This window comes from Magallana gigas, chromosome 8 (genome assembly GCF_963853765.1).
Source record: "Magallana gigas chromosome 8, xbMagGiga1.1, whole genome shotgun sequence".
Lineage (NCBI taxonomy): Eukaryota > Metazoa > Mollusca > Bivalvia > Ostreida > Ostreidae > Magallana > Magallana gigas.
The window spans coordinates 12,077,333-12,105,133 of NC_088860.1; the positions used below are offsets into that span (position 1 = coordinate 12,077,333).

The 27,801-nt window shown below is 32.1% G+C and overlaps 1 protein-coding gene across 5 annotated transcripts; it reads right to left on the reverse strand.

Moving 5' to 3' along the window:
• Positions 1-307: 307 nt before the first annotated feature.
• LOC105324798 (uncharacterized) lies at positions 308-27,801 on the reverse strand. 5 transcript variants are annotated; one of them, XM_066068099.1, is made up of 27 exons: positions 27,166-27,800; positions 21,902-22,115; positions 21,771-21,797; positions 21,360-21,463; positions 21,033-21,106; positions 18,319-19,886; positions 17,846-18,205; positions 17,054-17,392; positions 16,598-16,699; positions 12,086-12,445; positions 11,299-11,637; positions 10,784-10,933; positions 10,255-10,614; positions 9,727-10,053; positions 9,216-9,539; positions 8,353-8,772; positions 8,032-8,235; positions 7,787-7,828; positions 7,295-7,630; positions 6,584-6,907; positions 6,148-6,468; positions 5,604-6,035; positions 4,834-5,043; positions 4,628-4,675; positions 3,999-4,310; positions 1,351-1,695; positions 308-1,254 (listed from the first exon to the last, which is right to left on the reverse strand). In XM_066068099.1, the coding sequence occupies exons 1-27, from the start codon at positions 27,517-27,519 to the stop codon at positions 1,091-1,093; spliced, it is 8,160 nt and encodes a 2,719-aa protein (XP_065924171.1). In that variant the 5' UTR covers positions 27,520-27,800; the 3' UTR covers positions 308-1,090. The 5 variants fall into 5 exon arrangements, with proteins under 5 accessions (XP_065924171.1, XP_065924172.1, XP_065924174.1 ...); XM_066068100.1 differs by lacking the exon at positions 16,598-16,699; XM_066068102.1 differs by lacking the exons at positions 11,299-11,637; positions 12,086-12,445 and having other exon boundaries at positions 10,784-10,908; positions 16,669-16,699; positions 27,166-27,801.

Here is a 27,801-nt window from a genome sequence, read left to right on the forward strand (position 1 = left end):
GTGTTTGCTCAAGGTTTGTATTTTGGTAATCACACAAAAACCAAATCATCAACGTTTCATTTTCCGTATTATAACATTTTCCCGAATTTGACATTTTCCTCGAAAATGACATGTTCAATTGCGATAGGGGGTTCGAGTGCAACCAGTCAACAGGGGATGCTTACTCCTCCTAGGCACCTAATCCCATCTCTCTCTTTTTAGATGTCCGTGTTGCTCTGCTTCTAATTTGTATTTTGCTTTACGGGTTTTCAAGATGGTTGGCAGTTTGTTATTTTCATGTTTCATACACAAAAAACCAACAACAAAAAATGTGAATATTGATATATTATCTTTTCAGTTATGTGTACATTTTTCACAACATCACAAATAAATAGATCTATTGACTTACTATTTCAATCAACTTCTATTCGAATAGTGTGAACAGCTTACTTAACCGAACAAATGAACGCAGCGCATAAATGTGTCGTGTTTATTATTGCTCTATTTTTTCATGAAAATGGGTGTTATCTCAGTGCAACTCAAAATAGTTTTAAAAGTTGTTTTAACTAATAAAGGATGACTGATAAATGTTCTTTAAATTTCGAGAAAATGCATGACAAAAACAACAACGCATATATATGTGTGTGTGTGTGTGTGTGTGTGTGTGTGTGTGTGTGTGTGTGTGTGTGTTAGGTTTTTTTGTTGCCTATTGTTTTTGTTCAAATCAGATTGCAGAAAAGATGATATTCTAACTAGCTGAATTATTTACACAACGAATAACAATTTAAACACAATGTGTACGTTTGTCAAAACTTGTGCTTATGGTCTTCATTTTGAACATAAATGAGGCTTAAAACCATTTTACAAAATCATGATGATGATTGGATGCTGCATTTTGTGTCTCAGTATGCTAAATTTTGAATATCGAATTTGGACTGTCACATAAGCCCTCTATGCCTTGCTATGTGAAGCATTCTTTTAACAAAATCCAAAACGTGCTTCATATACAAAAATAACTCATTTGGTATTTTCTAGAAAGACAGCCGGGTCAATTTTCATAATTGCTTTTTTTTTTTTAAAAACCCCTGATATATTAGGAAAAGGAAAGAAACTATGTGCTACACCTTGTGCAATCATTGTCACAGGCTTTATTTACTGATTCATAGCACAACCTTGATGGACACTGCGTAACACTTGTGACATTACCATAACAGTTTAAAAATCGTGTACAATCTCCTGGGTAAGGATGGAGTCCATTTTCGAAGCAAGCGTTTGCTGAAAAGTATAATATGATCATATATGATTTTAAGCATGCAAATCAATTCATGATTTTCGTTGTCTATGTCAAAATAAATAGCAAAATTGGTTTACCTGGGAGCGGATTGACAAAAACTTCTCTCGAATAGAATGGAAACTCCGAAATTGATAGAGTGTGTTGATTGTTGGCAACGCAACGAATGAAGTGACTTCGAATATTTTCGGTGTTGAAATTAATTGAAAAGGTTAATTTTGCATCATAATGACAATTTTCCTTTATGGTATTCAGTGATTTGGTAGATGGTGAAAAACTTGTAAAATTCCCAGTTTCTCCATCTCGTATTTCTAATGTCATTGTTCCAGGAGGGTTTCCAATACTCCCAGTACATGAATGAGTTCCTAAATTGGTTCCCTCTGTCCACCTGTAGTCTATAGCAAGTGTTGGTATTGCTGGTTTTGCTTTGAACCAAGAGAAATCATTCATGAAAATTTCCAATGCGATTCATTCAATGAAAATAATGAATTTCTAGATATTGCGTTTGTTTCCGATTGTAATTTACTTTTGATTCAGTAACCACTAAAGCTTTTAAAATAGTGAGGTAATCATATTAAGGTTAGTCTATAGATGATGCCAAGTTAAGGTATCTCACTCCTCTCGTTTTGATTTCATTGCGGACATGATCAATATGTTTAAAATTAATTTGATTTTATTCATTTAATCGTTACAGAAAGATTCATTCATAAAGAAAATCTATTTGAATTCAATAAACAAACAACTTTTTTGGGGAACTATTTTTGTGCAGAAGGATTTTTAGACGAAAATGACAGTAACAAGCAATTTAATGAATTTTCAATATTCTCTTCTATTTTATACTTCATTCATTACATCCATTTTTAACATATTCTATAAGTTCTGTGTGACATGTACAAAAATAAATCTTGAGAGTGTGATAGACGTTTAGCATATAAATCATTCAAATAAATAGAAATGTCAAACTTTTTTTGCCAAATGTTGCGAGACTTTTACCTTTGAAGGCCAATATCTAAAATTTGACATCACTGACCCCCATGTTTTATAATGTCAAAATGATACTGAATACCTATCTAGGAAAACTGGATTAAACTTTTAAAAATCTTGCTATTTAAAAAAGTTTTAATTTCAAATCAAATTGTAACTATTATAGAAATTGTCCATTTTTAGTGCAAAAGGGTCACGGAAAAATTTATACATCTTCATACAATTTCTTTTTTCATAATTTCTCTATTCAGTCTGACCATTGTGCATAATTAAAAACAATACTTGCTGAAATAAGTTTGCTTCATTAAAAATACTGGCAACAAAATCCTAATCAGGCTGAAATTGCATTTTAGGTACAAAAAGGTCAAATTAAATGGGTCATAACTCAGAGGGAAAAAAATGACCTCCCTTTGTCTTTGTATTTTTAAAGTATGTTTTGTCAACAGATTCCAATGATATGCTTCTCAAGAAATTCTTGATACAACAACATTGAGGAGTGGGATACCTTAAAAGAATATTGCATCATTTTTGCAAAAGATTCATCTTATAATTACTTTTTTGAGTTGTTCATATGATGGCGTATATACATATTGACCATTTGACCAACATACATGCATGTATATTTATAATATCTTGTCATATAAATTAAACAGACAATGCAGTTGTACTATTTTCTTGAAAAGTGGACGGACACAGACTTCATTCATTCTGCAAGTCCTAATATTTTCAATTTTAGAAATAGAATAAATGTGTAAACTTATTCACTGCTTCGTTTGACTATAATGTATATGGAAAACGCAGCAGACATGAATAAGGATGGCAGATGAAAATACTAGATGTCATCAATTTCAAAGTTTAGGATATGAGCTTTTTCCTTTGTCTTTTTTTAAATAAGATAACTAGACTTTGACCCGTGCGTGCACGGGTTGACATTGCATATGATATCTGGCATTTACAAAATAGATATATCGAAACACCGTATATTGTTGACATTTGCATAACCAAACTTCAAGCCTACAATAATGCTATTAATTTCACTACACTCTGCTCAGTTGAAATAATCTAACTGTGACTCTGGAAAGGCCTTCACCACAGTCAAAATGCTTCCCATATACCCGTAATGTTGCAGAAAATTGCATAATCGCGCCAAAACGATTTTGGAGAAAATTAATAAAGTTGCATTGAAAATAACAGTCAAATTGTTCATAACAAACCATTTTGAAGCTGTAAATACCTTTATTCGAAAAGTTTAATTCTATAATTGCAACATATTTCAACGACGTTTTTTACACACCATGTTGACATTCGAAACTCTCAGGATTTTTCATACAGTGTACTAAACTCACTGTGTTAGAGCTATCCCCCGTATTTTCTTTGATGAACAGAAAAAAAAATTCAATGAAAATCAACACTCATTTGTTTTATCGTTTCCAAGTTTATCCATGCAAATATGATATTGTGGAAACATAAAATAAAGAGCCTCCCGTGAAGGTAATGCGCATGCACAAGATTGTAAAATCCAAAAAAATTCAGATGATTTCCGGAATTGTTTTAGGAATTTTCGTTGATTACTAATTAACGAAGCTTGATTGAGAAAAAATAAAAACAAATTGGTAACCTGAAGTACCAATGATGTTTAAAATATATAAAACAAAAGACAGTACTCTTCCGATTTATCGGTATTAAAGCCCCAAAGTTCGAGTCTATTATTTTAATATAGATATTGTAATATAGATCTAATTACCTTTCATTTCCAAAGAGGCTGTTTTATAGCAGCTTCCTCCTTCACCAACCTCAACAGTAAATGTGTACTCATTTTCGTCCGAACAAGATACGTTTTTTATAACAAATGTGAAAGATGTTCCAACTGTGCTGTCGTACTTCTCAATTTCATCCGAGAAATAGTGATTGGTCCCATTTGGATAAACAGTCATGATTGCTTGACCAGTCTTCACCACAGTGATATTGTCATACGTCATTGATGTGTTCAGCTCACAGACAATATTGCCGGTTTCCATTTCAAATACTGAGGATGGTTTGCACGATAAAAGGGGACCTGTATTTACAAGTGTTTCAATGAATTTTAGTTTATGTTTATCTGTCTAAACTCAAGTAACATGTCATCAATTATATCAAAATTGACCATGATAACAAAATTCTAAAGTATCCTATTTTGCTTGATATTGTCATAGCTGTCAAAGATATTGTAAGTCCATAAAAGTGATTAAAAACACTGGGACCAGGAGTATGTCTTTCATATGTACTTGTTATTTGAATAAAACCAAACAAGCAGATAAGCTAAATAAAGTTAACTGTGAATGATTAAAATATTGATCCATTTACAATCCACAGTGTAGTAAATTAATTTCTTACATTGTATTTCTGGAACCGCAGGCAGAGAAGTAGTAGTCATTATTTGTCCTAATTTATTGAAGAGAAATGAAAAAAAAAATTAAGTTTGGAGAATAAATGAAATTTTGAGCATATGTACAATGTATGATATTGGCTACAATTCATTATACAAAAAGATATAATATTATATAAAGATACATGTATATAAGATAGTAAATATCATTTACCTTCTGTTGTTGGACTCATTTCAGATTCACAGGCAACGTCTGAACACCAGTTACATCTATTTATCTGGTAATCAAAACACGTATCTGCTATTCCACCACAAAATTGACCCGTTGGTATATTGTTGAAGCATCGTATGTATGTTCTACAATGATCTATTTTCTCGTGTGGTACATAGATGTCAGATCCATTTGAACCGTCGCAAACAGCATCTGTAAGAAAGAAGAAAAAAAACGTAGTACCGTGTATTATTGTTTTATCTTTAAATAAACGAAAGCATGCCGTTAAACCATTGGGTTTTTTTTATCACTTCCGATATTGTTGCACTTTCTGACCGGATTAACTGACTTCGTGTCATGTCCTCATCATTTGAATAGAAGATTTTGTGTTTCTAGTCAATTAGATTAATAAAAAGTTTAAATGCAATGCACTGATTATTATATTTTTGCCTCAGAATCTTGATTTTCTACATGCAAAACGCCTACATGATGAGTAGCTAAAACGCTTGAAACTATATCTTGAAAAGACTCAGATTGCTTTTTGGTTTCATTCTTATCTTTAGAAATTTGTTCTAAGTTAAACTGTTAAACTGCAGTTCAATTTTTTATGATATATATGATCATGTTAAGATATCGACTTGATGCTTGGAAGTTAAATAAAATGTATTTCCTTGTGATGAGTGTTTTATTAAATAATTAATCTTTCATGAATATTAATCAATAATTGCTTTCGTTTTAACACTTTACCATGTTTAACTAAAAAGATTACTTACCTGGAATAACATATAATTCTTTTTCGGCAGAAGTAGAATTAACTTCATTAGTTTCACTAATGACTCTACAACGAATTTTTGCTCTATTCCAGTCTCTTGTTGCTTGTAGCAAAAACTTAATTTCTTTCTTTCTAGTGCAATTGACAATGTCTGGCTCATCGTCTTCAACAATTATGATGCTTAGTCCACTTGAAAGGCTTACTTTAAACTTAAGCGGTGAATCTACAGATATTTTCATGTCTTCTGTCACTGTCATTTTGTCGTATGTAAAGCTAGCGTTTGTTGTTGGGTCTGTAAACTTTAATGATAAGTAACCCAGACCGCTAGGATATCCTACGTCTCCACTGCATGTGTGAACGTTGTTAGTGTCGTATTTATTCTCTTTGATGTCGGGATTTAAGATGAATGCCACTTCCTCGTGTTTCGGAGGGTCTGGAAAGAGTTGGTTTTTATATATAACAAACATTGTTCTTCATGATGATAACAAATATGCTAAAATAAAGCTTGTCCATAATGATTGTAAATAAATTTAAGTAGCACTTACTCTTAATTTGAACACGAAGATATGCAGGGGATTCTATCTGCGATTCATCTTCTTTAATGACAATACATGTGTACTGTCCATTATCAGAGCAGGTTAGTGAAGTAAACGTTAACGTCAAGGAGTTGTTTGAGTAGCTGACTGTGGTTCCATCAACATGAGATGTCATATCTGGTAGGGTAACATTTGCCACAGTGGTACTTAGGGGATTTTCTATTTTTTGTATTAGAACTGATTTGATGGAATTCGTGTTTCGTGCGAAGCATTTCACAGAAACCTGGCTCCCGATGGAAGACTCTAGTTTGTAGGTTTCAAAGGCTACATCTGTTACAGAAACACGTTTAATCAACAAATGGTTTGTAACTGTTAAGGAAACAGTTATTTACATATATAGTTTTCAAAGTATTACTAATTGTACAATCTTTGTCAAATATCGTACCTGCATTTTGAACAGAAATCTTTTTTGTCCGTTGAACTAATGGCCAATCAACTAGTGTACACTTTAAATCTGCATTATTGAAACTTGTATCTGCAGTGAACGGAGTTGATGGTTTCCATAAAACTTTAATAAAACAGTGTGACAAGTTTCTCTCAATTACACTTGTGGATCCCTCTATTTCAGAAAAGCTGCTTTCTGATTCCTTTTTGTAATACCCTTTGATGTTGGCATGAGACTCATCAAGAGAAGCCGTGCAGTTAAATTCGACTAAAGTTCCCTCTGGATATGCAGGTTCGATGTGCATTTCAAATTCAGTCAGATTACCTACGGATAAGTAAAAATCAGAGTAACAAGTTTTAAAATTGGTAAATTCTAACTCAATATTCTTGTTAAAATGTATTATCCTAGAAATAAGCTGAAGTATTACATGTAACAAAAGTTATTTCCGACACACAGTTTCCTAGCGACAAACCATAAGAATATAAGAAGAGAAACGGAACAAGCAGAAAAAGAGAGATAGAAAGATGATGATAGGCATTTATTGTTTGTATTTTAATCACGCTCTATGTAAGGAAGAACACCAGTGTACATTGTAAAAGTTACAATTTCACTTACTGGAGGGTTTAACTGTTGTATAAACCCTATAAATTGTTATTTCAAAATAACAATTTAACATTTATTTTTTGTTTGCATTCGTTGAATTTAACATACCAAGAACATTGAGTTCGAATGTCTCCACAGAAGGCGCAACAGAAGTATTTGTTCCCCCTGCGATTATTCGATATCGCCCTCTCGACCTACATTCCAGCAGCTGAAAAGTAAACATTGCGATCTTTGGGGACAAATTAAAATTCGTCGAAAGGACTACAGGAGATTGAGGTGGAGATTGTGTTTGGCCATCTGGGAATATTTCTCCTACATACTCCTCATTTTGGCTTTGTTCCGGAAGAAAGGTTACATTTAAGCTGTTAAAAGAAGTATCCAAAATAACGCATTTGATCACAGCTGTTGTACCCAAGAAATGATCAGAGTCATTGCAGGACACATCTGTAAAATCAATAATGTATAATAATGTAATAATGTATGATATACTATATCTGTAATATTCGGGTGAAATCACTTCTACAAAAATTTTGATTTAACTATTGATCATTGTATTATTTTATTGTTTAATTTAATACATCAATAGGTTTCTTTGCTTACATCTTCTTCCCGGGGGCAACGTTGTGGTCGTTGTAGTAGGTCCTATTGATAAAAAAGAATTAAAAATTGTTTTAAAAATCAACATTAGACATGTTTTCTGGAAATTTATTAGTTATATATTAGTTTGATTTTCATCATGTTATCTGTATCCTATGTAATCACAATTTTCATTTCATCTATTTTCCAATCAATGTTTAGAGTATTAATAATATATGTTATTTAGAATTCGGTGGTATAAAGTGTACCTGGCGTGGTTAATTCATCACATGCAAAGGTTGAATCGCAAGGCACGCAAGACCTAGTAGTGAACTGAATACATTGCCCTAAGGCACATTGATTTCCTGCCGCATACATTTTTCCTTGATATTCTGTACATTCTATATAATCGTTACAGTCATTGTTGGGATGTTTTCTGAATGCCCTGTTTTCATATCCATCACAATAATTCCCTAGAAAATTTAAAGTGAAGTTTTCAAATTAAACAATACCTTTCCATTAAAAAAAACTGACTACAAATCATATGTAAGTAAAACATTTCATAATCTGAAAGAATGTAGACATCCTACCTGGAATAACGGTTATTGTGGACTCGACAGCAGAAAACTCTTCCATTTCATCTTTTAAAACGCATTTAATGGTACCATTATCAAAATCCATTATCAAATCAAGTAAGAAAGTAATTGTTTCTTTGATGTTACAAGATTGATTTGAAGAACTGCTGGTATGTGACACAAGTAGAAACTGTGCAGTTGTTCCTGTGATGTTTATATAAGTAATGTTGTTGGTTGAGTCAAACATTTTTTCGACCTCTGCTATTTTTTTCGAGTATGTGAAAGCTCTTTGGGATCCTGGTTGAAATATTTGAATTTCTAAAAAGTTGTCATTGTTTTCATCTCCAATGTGATCGGTTGAACAAACATGGTTTAAAGTTCGTCTTGCAAATGGTTCATAAATATCTGGATGCAATGTCATTGTTGGTTTAGATCCTAGAATAAAAAATTACCAAATGAATTATTATTTGTTAATCATAATTAATGATTGGTACATAATGCAAATTCTTAAAGAAGACACATTCAACTTCACCCATTTTAAAATTCATCAATTTATGAAATTATGAAATATAAAGCATCAATTTAAAGTGAGAATTATCTTTCTTATCCAAGGTTATTTTAAGTAAACTTAGGAAAGCGTATTGTTGTTATGTTACCCAAAATAAAGGCAATGAAACAGTTCGTAGGCTGATAATAATAAACAAGATTTAAATACAAAATCGTTAAATTAATTTACTCCATTTTCTGTATATTATTTAACAAATATATAAAGATTTCATTACGAAAATGATGAAGAAATTGTGTCGATGGTATGCATCTTTACTATTAAATGCTATAGAATATCCTGGTAAATGGTATTGGAAGTGAAGCATATGTACCTTCCACTATAAATGACATATTCGGAGAAACTCTAGTTGCATTATTCGTTGTGATTAACTTGCAGTTGTACCGTCCTTGATCCTGACAATCGACACTGAGTATACTCAATTTAAGTCTCACTTCTCCATCATATTCTTGTATATTGGTAGAGTACCTCCCATTGGTTGAAGAAGCTACGCCAGAACTGTTTAAGGTAGCAATTTGGACATCGTCTTTTGATATTATAAGTTCTTGCAGGATGGACATAGGACTTCGAGCTATACATTCTATCTCTTCACGGGAACTCGTCAAAGCCTGATATGAATATTTTTGGAAAGCAACATCTACAAAAATAAAAGATGTGACTCAGATCTCATTAGAATAAGTTGATGATGTTTATTTTTATGCATCCATTCTATTTTGTAAAAAGAGAAAAATATACTTAAATTATTCAAAAAGTACAAGCGTGAAGTTAATATCATGATATATCTAAACAGACCTTAAAAATTTGAAAGAAAATGAATTACATACCAGCAGCAGATACATTCAACTTCTTTTCGGATTTTCTAGTTTCATTTAGCAAGTTGTTTTTTACAACACATCGAACAATTAGGTCATGCTCTTGTGAAGTCAATGGAGTTGGGGGACCACCTGACCAGTTAAGGACAGCAGAGCAATTGGAAATGTAATCCGATCCAAACAACGGTCCTTGAATTTTATGGAGAATCTGGGAGTTCTTGATCATCTCTACATAAGCTGTGCTGTAATTTGGATCCCCTTTCATTGAACAGTTGAATGTCATTTTTTCACCTTCATTGTAGTTCACTTCAGAATCAATACTGATCTCGGACATAGGAGCTGTAAAATAACAACTAGTATTATTCAATGTGCTTATCTAGCAAAAATAACATTTTTTGTTGAACTCAACTTATGTTGGTTTTTTTCTTGTTTGTAAGTTTCTATAAATAAATGGGAATGGGAAATGGGAATGTTTCTAAAAGGGAATTATATACTCTTTTGTAACATTGAATTCATTACATGCATTGTATATTTACGTACCAGTCATGAAAATCTGACTGCCGTTGGACTGAAGTGTTTGCATTGTGTCGTTCATTGTTATGGAACACGTAAAAGTGTATTTCCCATCCATCGAACACGTGTCTGTGGTTGGTGTCTGTAGGTTCAATGTCAGATGAACAACAATATCCATGTTTTTATTAAACATACTAATATTAAATCTCTCTAAAGAATCTGGCTCTTCCAAACTGCTATTGCTAAGAAATTTTCCGACGACGTATTGCGTATTCTGATACTCCACAGTCAAAGTCGCGTAGAGCCAGTCTCCATGAGGAGTAAAAGCACAGACCTCGGTTGTTGCTGTTTCTCCAAAAATGGCAATAACAGGATAAACCGCAACGTCTGAAAGGTTAAACATTATTAACAATTTGGGTTCTAAGACTTCAAATGCTAAGAGTAATAAAACAATATTGTCAAATAGATTGTAGTACGTTAACTTATTTTTTTTAATGTTTAAAATCGGTTGAAATACTGTTTTAAAAAGTCTGAAAATATTTCAATCAAAGCATACCTGCTGAATATTTTAGCACTGGTGTAGTTGTTGTAGAACTTTCTGTTGTGTCCATAGTTGTTGATGTTGTAGAACTTTCTGTTGTCTCCATAGTTGTTGATGTTGTCGAACTTTCTGTTGTACTCATTGAAATTGTGGAACTTTCATATTCTTGAGATCATGAAATAAATTAAGATGCAATATTATCAAGATTCATGAAAATTATTTATTGAGAAGGAAATACAAAATGAACGCTTTTAGGTAGACATCTGGAAGAAAATTTCCAGGTTACCTTTCTCAAAAACATGATTATAGAAACTTAGTAAGTTACTGTCACCCCCCCCCCCCTCATTTCGACTGAAAATTTACTACAACACATCACATCTTAAGTGTTGGTCTTGAAAGGAAAGATATACATGTAAATCTGTCAAGATGCATGCACTCAGATATTTGCTAATCCATTAAACAAAACAAGTACACAGGTTACTGGTAGTATTGCAATTGAAAATATGAAATAATGTTAATAAAATACCTACCAACAACGGAAACGTTCAGCCGTTTTTCGGAAGTTCTACTCTCATTCAGCAAAGTATTTTTCACTGTGCATCGGACAATGACGTCATTCTGATATGTTGTTAGCGGATTTGGGGAATCACCTGACCACTGAAGGTCAGCAAGGCAGTTGTTGTCAGAGGTATAATTATAGCCCGATGAAAAATCTGGTCCTGGTATTGTTTCAAGAACTGTGGAGGCTTTGACCAACTCTGTGTACACCATACTGTGATTTGGGTCCCCTTTGCTTGAGCAGTTGAATGTCATTTTATCACCCTCAATGTAGTGTACGTTGGAATCAATCGTGACATCAGATATAGGAGCTAGAAAATTAACTCTTGAATCAATAAACATATTAAATTTATGTCTTAATATGGTCAAAAACATGTTGCAACCAAGTTGTTTATTATTTAACCACTATGGCGTATACCATTAACAAACGCAACAACGTTTATACAATTAAGCGTTTTTGGTCACTGTTATCTTCCTTCTTTTATTTTCCCCAAAATGAAGTGATAACATGACACTTGAATGCGGCTCTTTGACTTATAAGACAGGCAATGTGATTTTCAAAATACATGTAACTAAATAAAACTGAATTTAACTGCCAGAATCTGAAAATGGTAATAGTTCTTGTCGGGTTTTTTTTCAACGATTGACGTATTACCAAAGATCATTTAAACAAAAACACTATTTTCTTTCAACATTGTTATCCTAAAGATTTTCTAAATCAAACAAAAAGAGTTCATAACACGCAATGCGTATACGTACCAGTTATGAAAATCTGGCTGCCATTGTACAAACGTGTTGAAATTGTGTCATTCATTGTTATGGAACACGAAAAAGTGAATATTCCATCCCAAGAGCACATGTCAGTAGTTGGTGCCTGTAGATCCAATGACAGATAAACTACGATTTCAGTGTCTGTACTGGATATGCTGGCATTAAATCTCTCCAAGGAAGTTGGTTCTTCAAAAGTCTTGTTACTATGGTATTTTCTAATGGCGTATGGTGTGCCCTGGTTCTCTACAGTCACGGTTACATGAACCCAATTTCCACGAGGAGAGATAACACAGGTCTTTGTCGTAGTGGTTTCTCCATAGATGGCAATCATAGGTGAAACCACAACATCTAAAAAGTAACGACAGAAAACTATAATCTTCTAAGAACAGAGGTTCATGGTTGAATGTTAAACGAAACAAACATTAACTTGAAAATAAGATAAAGATTAGGTTAAGAAAACCATGCAAAAGGTGGTGGGAGCAAGGTTCTCTGATCAACTTCATATTTTGTGTGTAATAGTGTGCATCTATATGAATTAATTTGCCACAAAAAAATGTTGATGTTGTCAGTCTAAACTAGGTTCTGCAGCTCTGTTACTAAAAAAAGCATTTTGACCCTTTTAAAAATAACATTATGCATTATTCACCAAATTAATGTTGAGAATTCTGAGTTAAGATTAAATATAAATTCAAAAAGTCATTTAGAGTTAGCACTAACAAGATACACTAGTGTAAATCATTTTGTGATAATTTCCAAATATTCTTTCTGTTAAGTGCAGATAGGTCACGAATCTGGCATGTTTCCAACTTTTTGTAAAATTGTAAAAATATACATTTTTAAAATGCTTAAAAGTCAGACAGTGGCACTTTAAATTCACTAAAGGACATTTATCTTTACAATATATCAAAAATCTGTCTTTGGACTCTCAATAATATTGCAAATATTTTGTCTTAAAGTTGGACATTTTTATACTTTTAAAACTCTCCAGAATCTGTAGTTTAGCGTTAGCTTTACAGTGGCACATGTATATTATGGGGGAAAACCCGACATATTCGCGAGCTAGACAATGTTTTACTGAACTGAAGGGTTGCTTCAACACATTTCAGGTTTTTATTTTAAATCAATGCCATTAAAACACGAGAAATCATGGGAAAATGGGAATTTGAATATAAGCTGAAGTGGAAAAATCTTATATATCTCACTATTAATGAAAGAAAAAGTAAGCAAGCTTACATACCACCCACACCCCATTATTTGCCAATGCTATACATAAAGACAGGCAGAGTACCCATTAGATACACGAATAATTACAGGGGCAAAACTACAAATTTAAATTCAAAGTACTGAAGTACTTAAAGCCGGGCTCTTTTGGTGTGTAATTACACATATTATTTACTAAAGATTTACAATCTCTCTCTCTCTCTCTTTCTCTCTCTCTGCTAATTCGATATAGTGATACATGTATTGATCTTTTCATTTTTTTTATTACATGAACTAGTGATCTTTTGATTCATGAAGTAGGACCAAATTTCATACCCCCCCCCCCCCCCAAAAAAAAAAAAATAAACAAAAAAAATCAAAACAAACACAATAAAAACAAACAAAATAAAAAAAAAAGCCAAAAAGATCACCTCCATGGAAAAAAAATAATTAAACATGTATTTTTTGAATTTAACAGACGATTTTTTAAATGCGGAAGTGATGTGCCAATGAATGTCCATCACTTTAAATAATCATAGAATAATGTAGATTTTGGTAATTATTTTTGTCCGACAGTATAAAGGATTGAACTTTTATTGTTTGAGGGGTGGAGGGACCCAATATCAAGCCTGAAAAATCGTTAATAAAAATATAATATATCATAAATTACGCTTAAAATTTGTAAATATCAGCATAATATCAGCGTGATATAGTATAGAGACATATTTTATTAGAATTTCATTTTTTAAATTTTTTTAATTACAAGACATTAAGAGTGTGTAAAAAATTTGACTTTTTTATAAGACTGCTTCATAATTCTGGGACCAGGTCTTCTTCTGATGGGTTTAATATGATTAAATAACATCCCAAATAACAATCCCACAAAAACAAGTAATGATGTCTATATTAATATTTGGAATAACTTTTTTAAAGTATATGTTTATATTTACAAAACTCGTTTATAACGAATTTCAAGGAACCGTAGAAAAAACTTCGTTATAGCCGTAATTCGCTATACGTTTATAACGAATTCGTCTAAAATATTATAGCGAATTCGTTATAAAATAATCGGCTTACAGTTTTCCACACTATCGTAAGTTATGAAATTAGTATTACCGTCATTTACAAAAAATGTCAATATAACCATTTCATTTTAATTCTTTAAAAAAAACGTATACTATTTGAATTTGAGAATTTTATATATGCATCTTAACATTGCATGTATCTTCAATGAAATTTGAAATGGAAAAAATTCGTTATAAAAATGATAAAATACATTAAGATTTTGCCAGCGGGGGTCTTAAAATTACTTCGTTATAGCCGTAAATTCGTTATAGCCGTAAATTCGTTATATACATTAATTTTCTTAAGGTTTATATAAGAAATTTGCCGGGACATGAATAATAATTCGTTATAGCCGTAAATTCGCTATATCCGTGTTCGTTATATTCGAGTTATGCTGTGTATATGCGGTTTTCGCAAGTTGAGATCCCCGGGGGAAAGGGTAACCTAACTTTACAACTATATTTTAATTTTAAGTAAAGGTACAAACTTTAATTTTTTCCAAGAGGAGATAAACTGCTAATAGAAAGGTAGGGAGTAGAGCTCTTCATTTATTTCAGATGTACTTACTGTGTTACATTCTCAAGAACTAAAAAACTCAGCCCCCTCCCCGTCATTTCAAGATTCAATGAATATTATAACTTAGAAAAAAGTTTGATTCATAAAAAAAATATGTAAAAAGAAGGATCAAAGAAAAGAACTATAGCTATAGCTATCATTAAATTCTTCCATCAGGCGGATCAAAACTTGCAATGATACTGCGTACAGGTATAGTTATAAACTTATAATTGATAAAAGTGATTTAATAATGATTTTAAAATTTAAATGCGAATCGTATTGAAAAGGTGTGCAATTACTTACCTTTACAATCATTTGTTTGCGTAATAAATTCAAACAGTCAAAATTCATGCTTATAGGAGTCTATAACCTTAACACCTGCAGGGTGGTTTGTAGATGGTCAGTGAAATATACACGTACAGCAATGTGATGTCTATTGCAACAGACTCCTATGATAACGATGATATTGCACGAGGCATTCCTAGGGAATTCCGAATGATATCAACATACCCCATTATAAATCTTTGTAAGAAATCAGTTCTCGTTTCTGTGGATTTTTCGAGTAAAATATGATAATCTGTGAATGAGATTATCTTGGAAAATGTCCCCTTCATCTATTTCAATTGCACTTCTATCACAGGTTTGTATATTTTGATTAAAAATCGTCCAAATGTATAGAAAATAACAGTTTAGACTAGATACAAGGTCCTTCAAACTTCAATATGTGATACACTGAATAACCCTAACAAGACGGAATAATTTTTATGCAATTAAAATCATTCAATAGCATAATATATATTAACAACACTCACAGAATTTCTCAATAGTTTGCCTGAACTTGAACTTGTATAGCTTTGTCAACATTCTGACTAGTTTACCTTATCTACAGAAGAGAGCAACAGGGGAGACAATTCTAACAGTAGTAATAAAATGCATATGTAATGAATAAGAAGTCTCTGAGAAACAATGATAACAACTATTTTTTTTAATTAAAAGCAAAATAAGGGGTTTTTTCTTATTCAATTACAAATAGTGACTTCAGTGGATTAAAATTGCTTGTAAAATATAATTTTAAAAACCAACAAATTTTTATTTTATTTGAAAATGGGATGTTTTTGTTGATTTATTACTTTTTAGTCCTTGAGAGTCCAAAGATGGATTTTATATATTTGTAACAAAACATCCGACAGTTTCTTATTATCACAAAATTTCAAAAAAATAACGCGCCACTTTCTGAGAAAGTCTTTCTCAAAAATTAACAAAAATGTATAATTATCATTTCTTGGCATCATGCCAACATTTACACCCTTGGGAATGGTGTATATAGAATGGTGTATATAGAAAAATGAAAAAAAAAATATGCAACGGTTAAAGGTTTGATCTTCCTCTGTAAGATTATAGTCTTATTGTTTCAAACATTGTTTATACATTTTGTAATTAATTACTGAATTTGACAATTTTCTCTGAACTTTTCTGGATTTTAGAGGCTAACTAACTAGAATGCAATATTGGTCGTTACTATAAATAGAAACATCCAGTACAGAAACTAACATTATATATCTGACTCTAGATGGGTATCATTTAAATTTATGATAAAACTTTGTTCATTCTTGAGACTTGCTACCACAGTTTTTTTCAGTATTTGCATGGTTTTCTCGTAGACATGCTCTTAAGGCACACCTGCTGTATATTGTTCAGATGCCGTTGTTGTAACCATTGTTGTTGACATTGTAGAACTTTCTGTTGTACCAATTGTTGTTGACATTGTAGAACTTTCATATTCTTGAGATCATGAAATAAATTAGGATGCAATGTTATCAAGCTTCATGAAAATGATTTATTGAGAGAGAAAATACAAAATGAACGCTTTTAGGTAGACATCTTGAAAACTTTTCCAGGTTACCTTTCTCCAAAATATAATGATAAAAACTAAGTTAGTTACTGTCACCCCCCCCCCCCCCTCATTTGGATTGATTTACTACAGTACATCACATCTTAAGTGTTGGTCTTGTAAAGAAAGATATACATGTAAATCTGTCAAGATGCGTACGCTCAGATATTTGCTAATCCATTCAACTGATCGACTATACAAGTTATCGCAATTGAAAAATGAAATAAGGTTATTAAAATACCTACCAACAACGGAAACGTTCAGCCGTTTTTCGGAAGTTCTACTCTCATTCAGCAAAGTATTTTTCACTGTGCATCGGACAATGACGTCATTCTGATATGTTGTTAGCGGATTTGGGGAATCACCTGACCACTGAAGGTCAGCAAGGCAGTTGTTGTCCGAAGTATAATTATAGCCCGATGAAAAATCTGGTCCTGGTATTGTTTGAAGAACTGTGGAGCCTTTGACCAACTCTGTGTACACCATACTGTGATTTGGATCCCCTTTGCTTGAGCAGTTGAACGTCATTTTATCACCCTCATTGTAGTGTACGTTGGAATCAATCGTGACATCAGATATAGGAGCTAGAAAGTAATCTCTTTAATCAATATGCATATCAAATTCATTTCTTATTTTGGTCATAAACATGTTATAGCCAAGCAGATAGTTGTTTATGATTTAACCACTATGACGTATATTATTAACAAAAGCAACAACATTTATACAACTAAGCTTTTTGGTCACTGTTATCTTCCTTCATTCATTTTCCTCAAAATGAAGAGATAACATGACACTTGTATGCGGCTTTTTGACTTATAAGACAGGCAACATGATTTTCAAAATACCTGTAACTAAATAAAACTGAATTAAACTGACAGAATCTGAAAATGTTAATCGTTCTTGTCGGGTTTTTTTAACGATTGACGCATTACTCAAGATCATTTAAACAAAAACACTATTTTCTTTCAACTTTGTTATCCTAAAGATTTGCAAAATCAAACAAAAAAGAGTTCATAACATGCATTGCGTATACGTACCAGTTAGGAAAATCTGGCTGCCATTGTACACACGCGTATGAATCGTGTCATTCATTGTTATGGAACACGAAAAAGTGTATTTTCCATCCCAAGAGCACATGTCAGTAGTTGGTGCCTGTAGATCCAATGACAGATAAACTACGATTTCAGTGTCTGTACTGGATATACTGGCATTAAATCTCTCCAAAGAAGCTGGTTCTTCAAAAGTCTTGTTACTGTGGTATTTTCTAATGGTGTATGATATGCCCTGATTCTCTACAGTCACAGTTATATGAACCCAATTTCCACGAGGAGAGACAACACAGGTCTTTGTCGTAGTGGTTTCTCCATAGATGGCAATCATAGGTGAAACAACAACATCTAAAAAGTAACGACAGAACGATATAATCATCTAAGAACAAAGGTTCATAGTTGAATGTTAAACGAAACAAACATTAACTTGAAAATATGATAAAGATTAGGTGAAGGCACACCTGCTGTATATTGTTCAGATGTTGTTGTTGTAACCATTGTTGTTGATCCTGAAACTTCTGTTGTACCAATTGTTGAAATTGTAGAACTCTGTGTTGTTAATGATGTGGACGTTTCTGTTGTGCCTTTAGTTGTCAATATTGACGATCCCATGGTTGTTGAAGTTGAACTTTCTGTTGTGTCTACTGTTGTTTGTTTTGGGGAACTTTCTGATGTGCCAATTGTTGTTGATGTTTTCAAACTTTCTGATGAGGCTACTGATGTTATCCTTGTTGACCTTTCTGTTGTAAACAATGTTGATGGTGCTTCTGTTGTTGATGTTGTTGTTGGAGGAGTTGTAGATTCAGCTGTTGTTGATGTTGCATATGATGTTGTTGATATCGTTTCTAATGTTGAAGTTGCTGACAATGTTGTTGTTGCTTCTGTTGTTGTTGTTTCCGATGGTATTGTTGTAAGTGGTGGTGTTGTTGTCAGAGTTGTTGATTCTCTTGCTGTTGTTGTTGTTGCATCTGCTATTGTTGATATTGCTTCTAATGTTGATGTTGCTGCCAATGTTGTTGTTGATGATGCTTCTGTTGTTGTTGCTTTCGCTGTTGTTGTTGTTGTTAGTGGTGGTGGTATTGTCAGAGTTGTAGATTCCGCTGTTGTTGTTGTTGTTGTTAGTAGTGGTGTTGTTGTCAGAGTTGTTGATTCTGCTGTTGTTGTTGTTGCATCTGCTGTTGTTGATATCGATTCTAATATTGATGTTGCTGCCAATGTTGTTGTTGATGGTGCTTCTGTTGTTGTTGCTTCCGCTGTTGTTGTTGTTGTTGTTAGTGGTGGTGTTGTTGTCGGAGTTGTTGATTCTGCTGTTATTGATGTTGTTGTTGTTGTTAGTGGTGGTGGAGCTGTCGTAGTTGTTGATTCTATTGTTGTTGTTGCTCCTGCTGTTGTCGATGTCCCTTCCGCTGTTGTTGTTGTTGGTGTAAGTGTTGTTGTTGTTGTCAGAGTTGTTGATTCTGTTGTTGTTGTTACTTCTGCTGTTGTTGTTGTTGTTAGTGGTGGTGGAGCTGTTGTAGTTGTTGATTCTGCTGTTGTTGTTGTTGCTTCTGCTGTTGTCGATGTCGCTTCCGATGTTGTTGGTGATGGTGGTGGTGTTGTTGTTGCTTCCACTGTGGTTGTAGCTACTGCCATTGTTGATGTTGCTTCTTTCGTTGTTGATGATGTTGTTTCCGTTGTTGCTGTTGTTGATTCCCCTGTTGTTTTTACTTCTGTTGTTATCATTGCTTCTGTTGATTTAGCTGCTGTTGTTGTTACTGCTTCTGACGTTGTTGTTTCTTCTGTTGTTGGCAATATTTCTGTTGTTGAAGTGATTAACTGTGCACTCGGTACTATTGGATCTGTTTGGAATGTCTGAACTTCTACTGTGAATTTTACACTTGCTCTGATTATGACAAAGTCCGATAATTTGGCACGCTCGGGATCTACGTTTGTCAAAGATTTATTAAGATCCTTTTGGACCTTCTCTTTTGTAATTTGCACTTCAAGAAATACGTAAAACAGCTTGTAAAAAACTATTATGCTTCCATTTCTGTAAAATAAAGCACAAACATTACAAAATATTTGGATTTGACAATTTTTTCTTTTTATCAGTATGATGTGTAATAATTTAATAATAGAATCTTACATTTACTGACATAATTATGATAAATATACATGAAATATGGTAGGATTTGTTTTCATCTTTTTAATAATGTACTTTAAAAGAATATTTCTTTTATGGGGACCAGAGTTCTCGTGCTGTTATATAATCAAAATTAATATACATATGTAGCTCCCAGGGCTTAATAAATATGCATATTCTGCATTAAATTGCTTGGTCTTAAATTAGTTTGTAATAATATAATCTCTTGGTATCAGTCAAACCCACAAACATAAGCCAACACTAATGATGTTATCTAAGTATTACATGAATAATGTAATAACACTAATGATGGTATCTCAATATTACTTGCATGATGTAACAACACTAATGATGGTATCTCAGTATTACTTGAATGATGTAACAACACTAATGATGGTATCTCAATATAACTTGAATGATGTAACAACACTAATGATGGTATCTCAGTATTACTTGAATGATGTAACAACACTAATGATGGTATCTCAGTATTACTTGAATGATGTAACAACACTAATAATGGTATCTCAGTATTACTTGAATGATGTAACAACACTAATGATGGTATCTCAATATTACTTGAATGATGTAACAACACTAATGATGGTATCTCAGTATTACTTGAATGATGTAACAACACTAGTGATGGTATCTCAGTATTACTTGAATGATGTTACAACACTAATGATAGTATCTCAGTATTACTTGAATGATGTAACAACACTAATGATGGTATTTCAGTATTAATTGAATGATGTAACAACACTAATGATGGTATCTCAGTATTACTTGAATGATGTAACAACACTAGTGATGGTATCTCAGTATTATTTGAATGATGTAACAACACTAGTGATGGTATCTCAGTATTACTTGAATGATGTACATGTAACAACACAAATGATGTTATCTCAGTATTATTTGAATGATGTAACAACACTAGTGTTGGTATCTCAGTATTACTTGAATGATGTACATGTAACAACACAAATGATGTTATCTCAGTATTACTTGAATGATGTAATAACATTAGTGATGGTGTCTCAGTATTACTTGAATGCTGTGACTTCACAGTGTTTGTATCGATCTCCATATTCGGTGTTATTCTTTCGAAGTGCCTCTGTTATCTAAAACAAAAAAGAGATACCTATTCATACACTAGTGACTATAATTATTTTAGAATCTTACAGAAATATTAGTAACCAAAACAACAGCATTTGATAATAATTTCACATCAAAATTACATTTAGTGATAAAAATTACTTGCATATTTAAAGTTATTTTTTTTTATGTGAAAGAGTATATTTCTTTTATTTTCTTCACTCTATTTGGAATAATAGTATACTAAACAAAAGAAGCGCCAAAATACATTATACATACTGCATCACAAAACTGCGTGCTCAAATTCTTGAATTCCTGTGACGATGAATCTGACAGTTCGGGATTGTAATCGTTGCTAAGTGCCATTTCACTTGTTACAACATCTGAAAAACGTACAAAAATCCAACCAAATTATCGTTTCTTCCATCAGTTTTAACTTTATGATAACTCTTGCTTAACATATTTATTAATTGTATTAGTAATTTTGATATTCGTAAAGAAATCTAAACGTTGTAATTTGCAAACTTGATATTTCAAAGGAATTATGAGCAGTTTGTTCAAATACACTATTCTATTAATTAAGTACTGTTTTTAAAATATTTCTTGCCTTTTTAAAATTGTATACATTATAGTATATTTTATCTAGACATATACTTATATACTACCTGAATGGGATTTCAATTAACTTACAGTAATTGATAGATGTATCCTCATCTCCTGGAAATGAAATTCAAAATAATATTAAATAAACCAAAAAAATAGTGAAAATCGTCATTCATCTACATCTGAAAACAAAGACGCTCAAAAAATGGCCTGATTACCTTTTATCGTAAAATACCAAGCTAGGACTCCTGATATTCCTCCAAGTAAAAGTAAAACTAAAATAGCGATTAGTACTTTCTTTAAAGTATTCCTGTTTTTTTCTTTCTTGTAACCTGAAGGATCTTGCGCATGTTGGCTAATGTTATGGTTGTCATCATGCCTAAAGTCACGTGTATCCTGCAATGGTATGCTGGGGTCGTGCGCAAGTGTGGGCTGCAATATACAATATGTAATAGGTTACGGTACATTACACTGTAGCTTTACAGAAAATACCGATAATGCGTCAATAAAATAAGAATATATAAATTCACAGATTTATTGTAAAATTATTCATCTTTGGACCTATTCTGTGTTGTTTTCATTCAGATTTTGATGATTCATGCGGGATATTAAGGTAGCGACATTGCAGAAAAATACATGCGAATTTATTTTTGCGATGATGCTACCATCATAACTCGCACTAATCATCAAGGAAAACATTTTATTGTTTATATTTACATATATTTTTCCTTTAAAACGTAAGTCGTGAAAAGTAAGTACAATGAACTAAAAGAAACAGCAGAATCGTCTTCTATGAAAATTTGAGTCTGACGTCATCATGACTATTCTGTGCAGTCCGTCATTTTTTTTTATAGGTTGATTGATTACGGTTTAGACAATTAGGTAAATGGGGCGGGTAGATTTCAGTCATGTCATTTTTACAGAGCTATGAATTACAATCCATTTCCATAAGAAATAGAAGAATAATACTTAGTGGAAGTAAATATAAAATATTAATTTCCATCGTGAGAAATCTTCAGTGGTATTGAATATCGTCTAAACACGAAAAGGGAAGAGGACATATACAAAACTTTATTTATTAAAAACAAAACTTAACATTTTTTATTGGCCTCTTTCCTTTCTTATTTTTTTTATTTATTTTTTGAATTTTGTAGAAAGCAGTGTGTGAATAAATCAATAAATATTGAGGGGAAAAAATTCATCCAGTGTAGGTGAAAATATATGCATTGTCATGTTGTGAAATTTGTATTTATTGCCACTCGGTAAATTCGAAACTTATAACATGACAATGATATACAGAAAAATAATTATTCTTTTATGAATATCATTTATTAGACAAATTTCGCATAGATTGATTTTTTAAGAATTAATATTTTCATCAATATTTGTAATAAGAAGCTGTTTTTCAACACCCTTGTCAAAAAGCTTAAGAAAATTCAAGTTAATTTGCTTAAACTGCACTTTGAATGAAATGATTGTAAATTTAACTATGACAGACGTGTGTGTTCTACCTTGTTTGTTACTGGCACAAAAAGGTTAAAGGGCAGGTACATATGAACTAAAAATGTACATTCTCCCCGTTTTTATATTTATAATGATCTATCTTATCACCTCCAGTGGTATTAAACAAGAACGCGAGTGCCATCGTCGAGTTAAAAGCAATATTTAAGTACCTCACTAGCTCAAGGCCTATACTGTTTAGACACTATATCACAAGATGGCGTGTTTTGTTTGCTGTATATACCGATCGATTTAGTTGAGTATCACCACAGTTCAGTGGTTAAACTATCGGGATTGTGAACCGCAGATCAAGATCCGATCGAGAGTTCGGATCCGCCTGAAGTTTTTGTTAATATTTATGTTACATTAAAAGTTTAGTCTTTATCAAGTTAAACTTATGTTATAGATAAGTTTAACGTGATAAAGTCTAAACTTTTAATGTAACATTTACACTGAATTAAATTTTTAAAATCATAATTTTTTTCCAAAATTGCATAGTTTTCACCTATTTGAAATACTTTTTTTCATCCGTCATTCTTATTATCATAATCAAGTAAATTCCTGCTGGTTTTAGGAACAATTTCAAGGTGAAGCGAGCCACCTTAAAGCTCATAATTCTTTGTTATGCAAACAAAGCTATTTACCGAGTAACATCAGATACCATGTTTAAAACAAATCTAAATGTGACAAAACAAAACATTGCAATAAAAAAAATAAAGTAAATGAAACTGTTTATTTATATTCATAGCGAACTAGCGAGAACAAATTAATATATGCTTGAAACAAAAACTTTACTTGAACATGAACAGCTTACCAATGTAAACAAAAATATAGCAAGAGCCTCGTTACAAAGACAAAGAATTGTGTGCTCTTTATATCGCTTATAAAATTCGAAAACTGAATTTTAAATTTTGGTTAGACATTTGATATCTAGTAAGGCAACGTAAACATTAAAAATGTTTGATTTTCTGCTCAAATCGTGACCATGCCCCTTTAATTGTGTGTACATGAAGTATTACATGTACAAGCAAGTTTCTTAGGAGCTGCAACTACCATTTATTTTGTTAAAAACGAATTCTAGTATCTTGGTCATGGGAAACTCATTTCATTCTCTTATTTCGACAATTGCACAACTAAAATGGTTATCTTATTTAATTATTAGAGCCTTTCAAAACAACTGAGATAGTTCTTTTTATTTGCCTAACATGCAAATATACATTCAGTTCCTTCGCGTCATATCACATTTTTTTAAAACAATTATCATATCCAAGCGTGAAATGTGATTGGTTTTTTTAAATATAAAATACCAGATAACTGGGTCTTTTTTAAGCCAAAGATATAATTGAAAAAAAAACTTTATCTCATTCAATTCAAAAAAGTTTTATTTTCAATTATATTAAACAAAATATAATGGATTTTCATTTTCATTTTCACACTAGATTTTGAATCGAAATTGATCACGCAATGCAATTAAAATTATCAAACTAGACGTAATTGGCCTATTTCATCCTGTAACACCTGAGAAGTTATTGAAAATGTTAAAGAATTCAAATACCTGGGTATCGTTCTGTCAAGAACTGGTTCATTTATTAAAGCAAAAAAGCATTTGTGTGAACAGGCTCAAAAGGCTATGTATGGTGTTATAAGAAAAATTAGAAATTTTAATATACCAGAAAATTGTCAATTTGATTTGTTTGATAAGGTTGTTTTACCAGTTTTATTGTACGGCTGCGAAATTTGGGGCTTTGAAAAACTAGATATTATTGAACGTGTACATCTGAAATTTTTGAAAACAGTACTTAATTTAAGAAGCACAACACCGAATTTTATGATATATGGAGAAACAGGGCGCTACCCGTTGTATAGTAATGTTTATACAAGAATAATTACATATTGGGGGGAAATGCTAATAAGCCTGAGAACAAAATTGTATATACAGTGTACATATATTTATTTTCACAACATTTTAATAGCGATTGTAAAAGCCCATGGATTGATTGTATTCAAAGAATTTTGAACATGTGCGGGCTACAATATGTCTGGCAGAACCATAATTTTGTCAATATAGAATGGTTATCTGCTACTGTAAACCAAAGATTAAAAGACCAATTTATGCAAATATGGTCAAATGATATAAATTGTTCTTCCAGAGGTCAAGTATATAAAATTTTAAAACCATATTTTGGCTTTGAGAAGTATCTTAATATTTTACCTGTAAAACTAAGAAAAAAATTCATTAAATTTCGTACATCAAACCATCGTTTTCCTGTAGAGACAGGCAGATGGTATAACATTCCTTTGAATGAGAGGTTATGTCTTTTGTGTAATAAAGGTCTCATTGGTGATGAATTTCATTATATTTTAGAATGTTCGGCACTAGAAGAAGTAAGGAAAAAATACACAAACACAAAATATTGGAAAAGACCAAATTTTTTTTGAAGTTTTCTGAACTCATGACTAATAGCAATTGTAAATCGCTAAGAAAATTATGTGTATTTATTTCAAAAATGTTTGATGCTGTCTGCTCCTCTTAGTTGTTTTCCTATTATGATCCTTTATACTAAAATCTAACATAAGTAGTGATTCTATAGTCTGTTCTTTTTTATTTATATTTTTCCCTGTATGAAAATGTACCTGTTTGTCTGTACCTCTGACGATTTGTATTTGTATGTATTATATATATGTTCCTCTTGTACCAAATTATTTGGTTTGAGCGAATAAACTGAACTTGAACAATCCTTTTACATGCAAAACATTGCCAAAGCTTTCTATTTAAAGTTCACTTTGATTTAACATTACCATCGCGTATAGAATTCCTTGAATGTGGGTATCCCATTGATCCGTTTTAAATACACGTATCAATAGATCAAGTTGATTTAAACTTCCGGGTAGGGTTTAATTATAGTAATTATTAATTAAACATAGTGCATGACCTACATGTTTATACTCAGTGACGTGAATTTCATTTACTTTATTTTTTTATTGCAATGTTTTGTTTTGGCTTTTATTTGATTATAAGAAAACTATATAGCGTTAAAAAATGCGTCACATTTGTACTGTCACTAAGTGAACCTGTTCATTATTATTTCGACTAGAAAATTAATACTATTAGGTAATCATTATATTACAATATAAATCGTCAATCTATATCAGTGCATTATATTAAAATATTTTTTTTCAAGAAAAATAAGTCTAGGATACTGCGATAATTAGTCATATTTTTAAAACAGTTACTAAAATTAAAAGAATCATTGCTTGCAGATATATTTTCGAACAACTGAAAATGAATGCAATTACATATGGCAATGTAATAAAAACATGCAAAAGAACTTGCACAGAAAAAGTAGGCACGATTATATCGCGAAACCGCAACACAAAAACTTCAATTCATAGTTATAAATCTTATAGGACTAGCGATGCCTTGTTATTCGGAAGATAACATTTTTGGGGTGTTTTTTTCTGAGAACCGGGTTTTATTTAACATATGAATGATCAAAATGTGAAGGCGTTGTCATTCTATTGATGAATATCTTTTGGTCGCCATTGTGTACATTTGTCATAAAACACCTCAATGAGCTCGTCTTGTTCTTCCGAGAATCAGTATTCATTGACAATGGGGTTTATTACGTAATCTTGTAAAATACAAGAAAAACTGTAATCGGAGACCAAATACTTGGTAATTCGGTGATATTCTTGTTATCAAATTTTGCTCTGTATGGAGAAAGTTTTGATATTTTAATTCCTGTATATAAATAAAAAATTATTTCTCAAAATAAGTGTATTTTGGGTACATTCAAATTCATTTTAATTGGGTTATCTTTGATTTTCTGGAATAATCAAAATTGCGTTAAAAAAAATTAGAATTAAATTCATCAACGTTTTTAAAATTATCATTCTCGCATCATTTATGAAATTTGTTGGGGGAAAATGACTAGCTTTCGTTTTTTGAACGTAATTTAGATACATGCTTGTACAATCTTACCCTAAATGAGATTTTATCTAAATAATTTCTTTTGAAAGTGTCACCGGTGATCTTGTCCATCCATTGCTGATGCTTGTAATTACCCAGGAAATCGTCAGATCTCTCCGAAATCTCCGAACTTCTGTCAGTGTCATTATCAGGACGAAACGGACCTCCGTATCCATAGTACACATTGGTAGACCCGTCATATAATTCTCTTTGGCTTTGGTTGGATGGACCACGTCCATTCACCGTTTTACCGTTTGGTCCCGTTGTTCTTTGGAGATAACTATGACCATATCCATTTCTTGTTCCATTTTGGACGGTCGCTTCAGAATTTCGGGAGCTGTTGGATCCGTTCCTTCTTGATGCCATAGGAGATTCTTGCAATGTTCTTTTATCAGTCTTCCCCCGACTCCAAACGAAATTTATTTAAACTGAAGTCTGAGAACCGTTGGTCTATATTTAGACTACACTAAATGTAGGCCCCTTCTGATTCACCGAAACTGTCTCGAGTGGACATGCCTTGCGAATACATGTTGGTCTGCTCTTTAACGATAACCCACGTTTTGGGGATCTTTGCGATGAGATCATTGAGTTTTAACATGGAGTCATTCATCCGAAACAGAAAAAAAAAACTCAAGCGCAGCGTTGGTG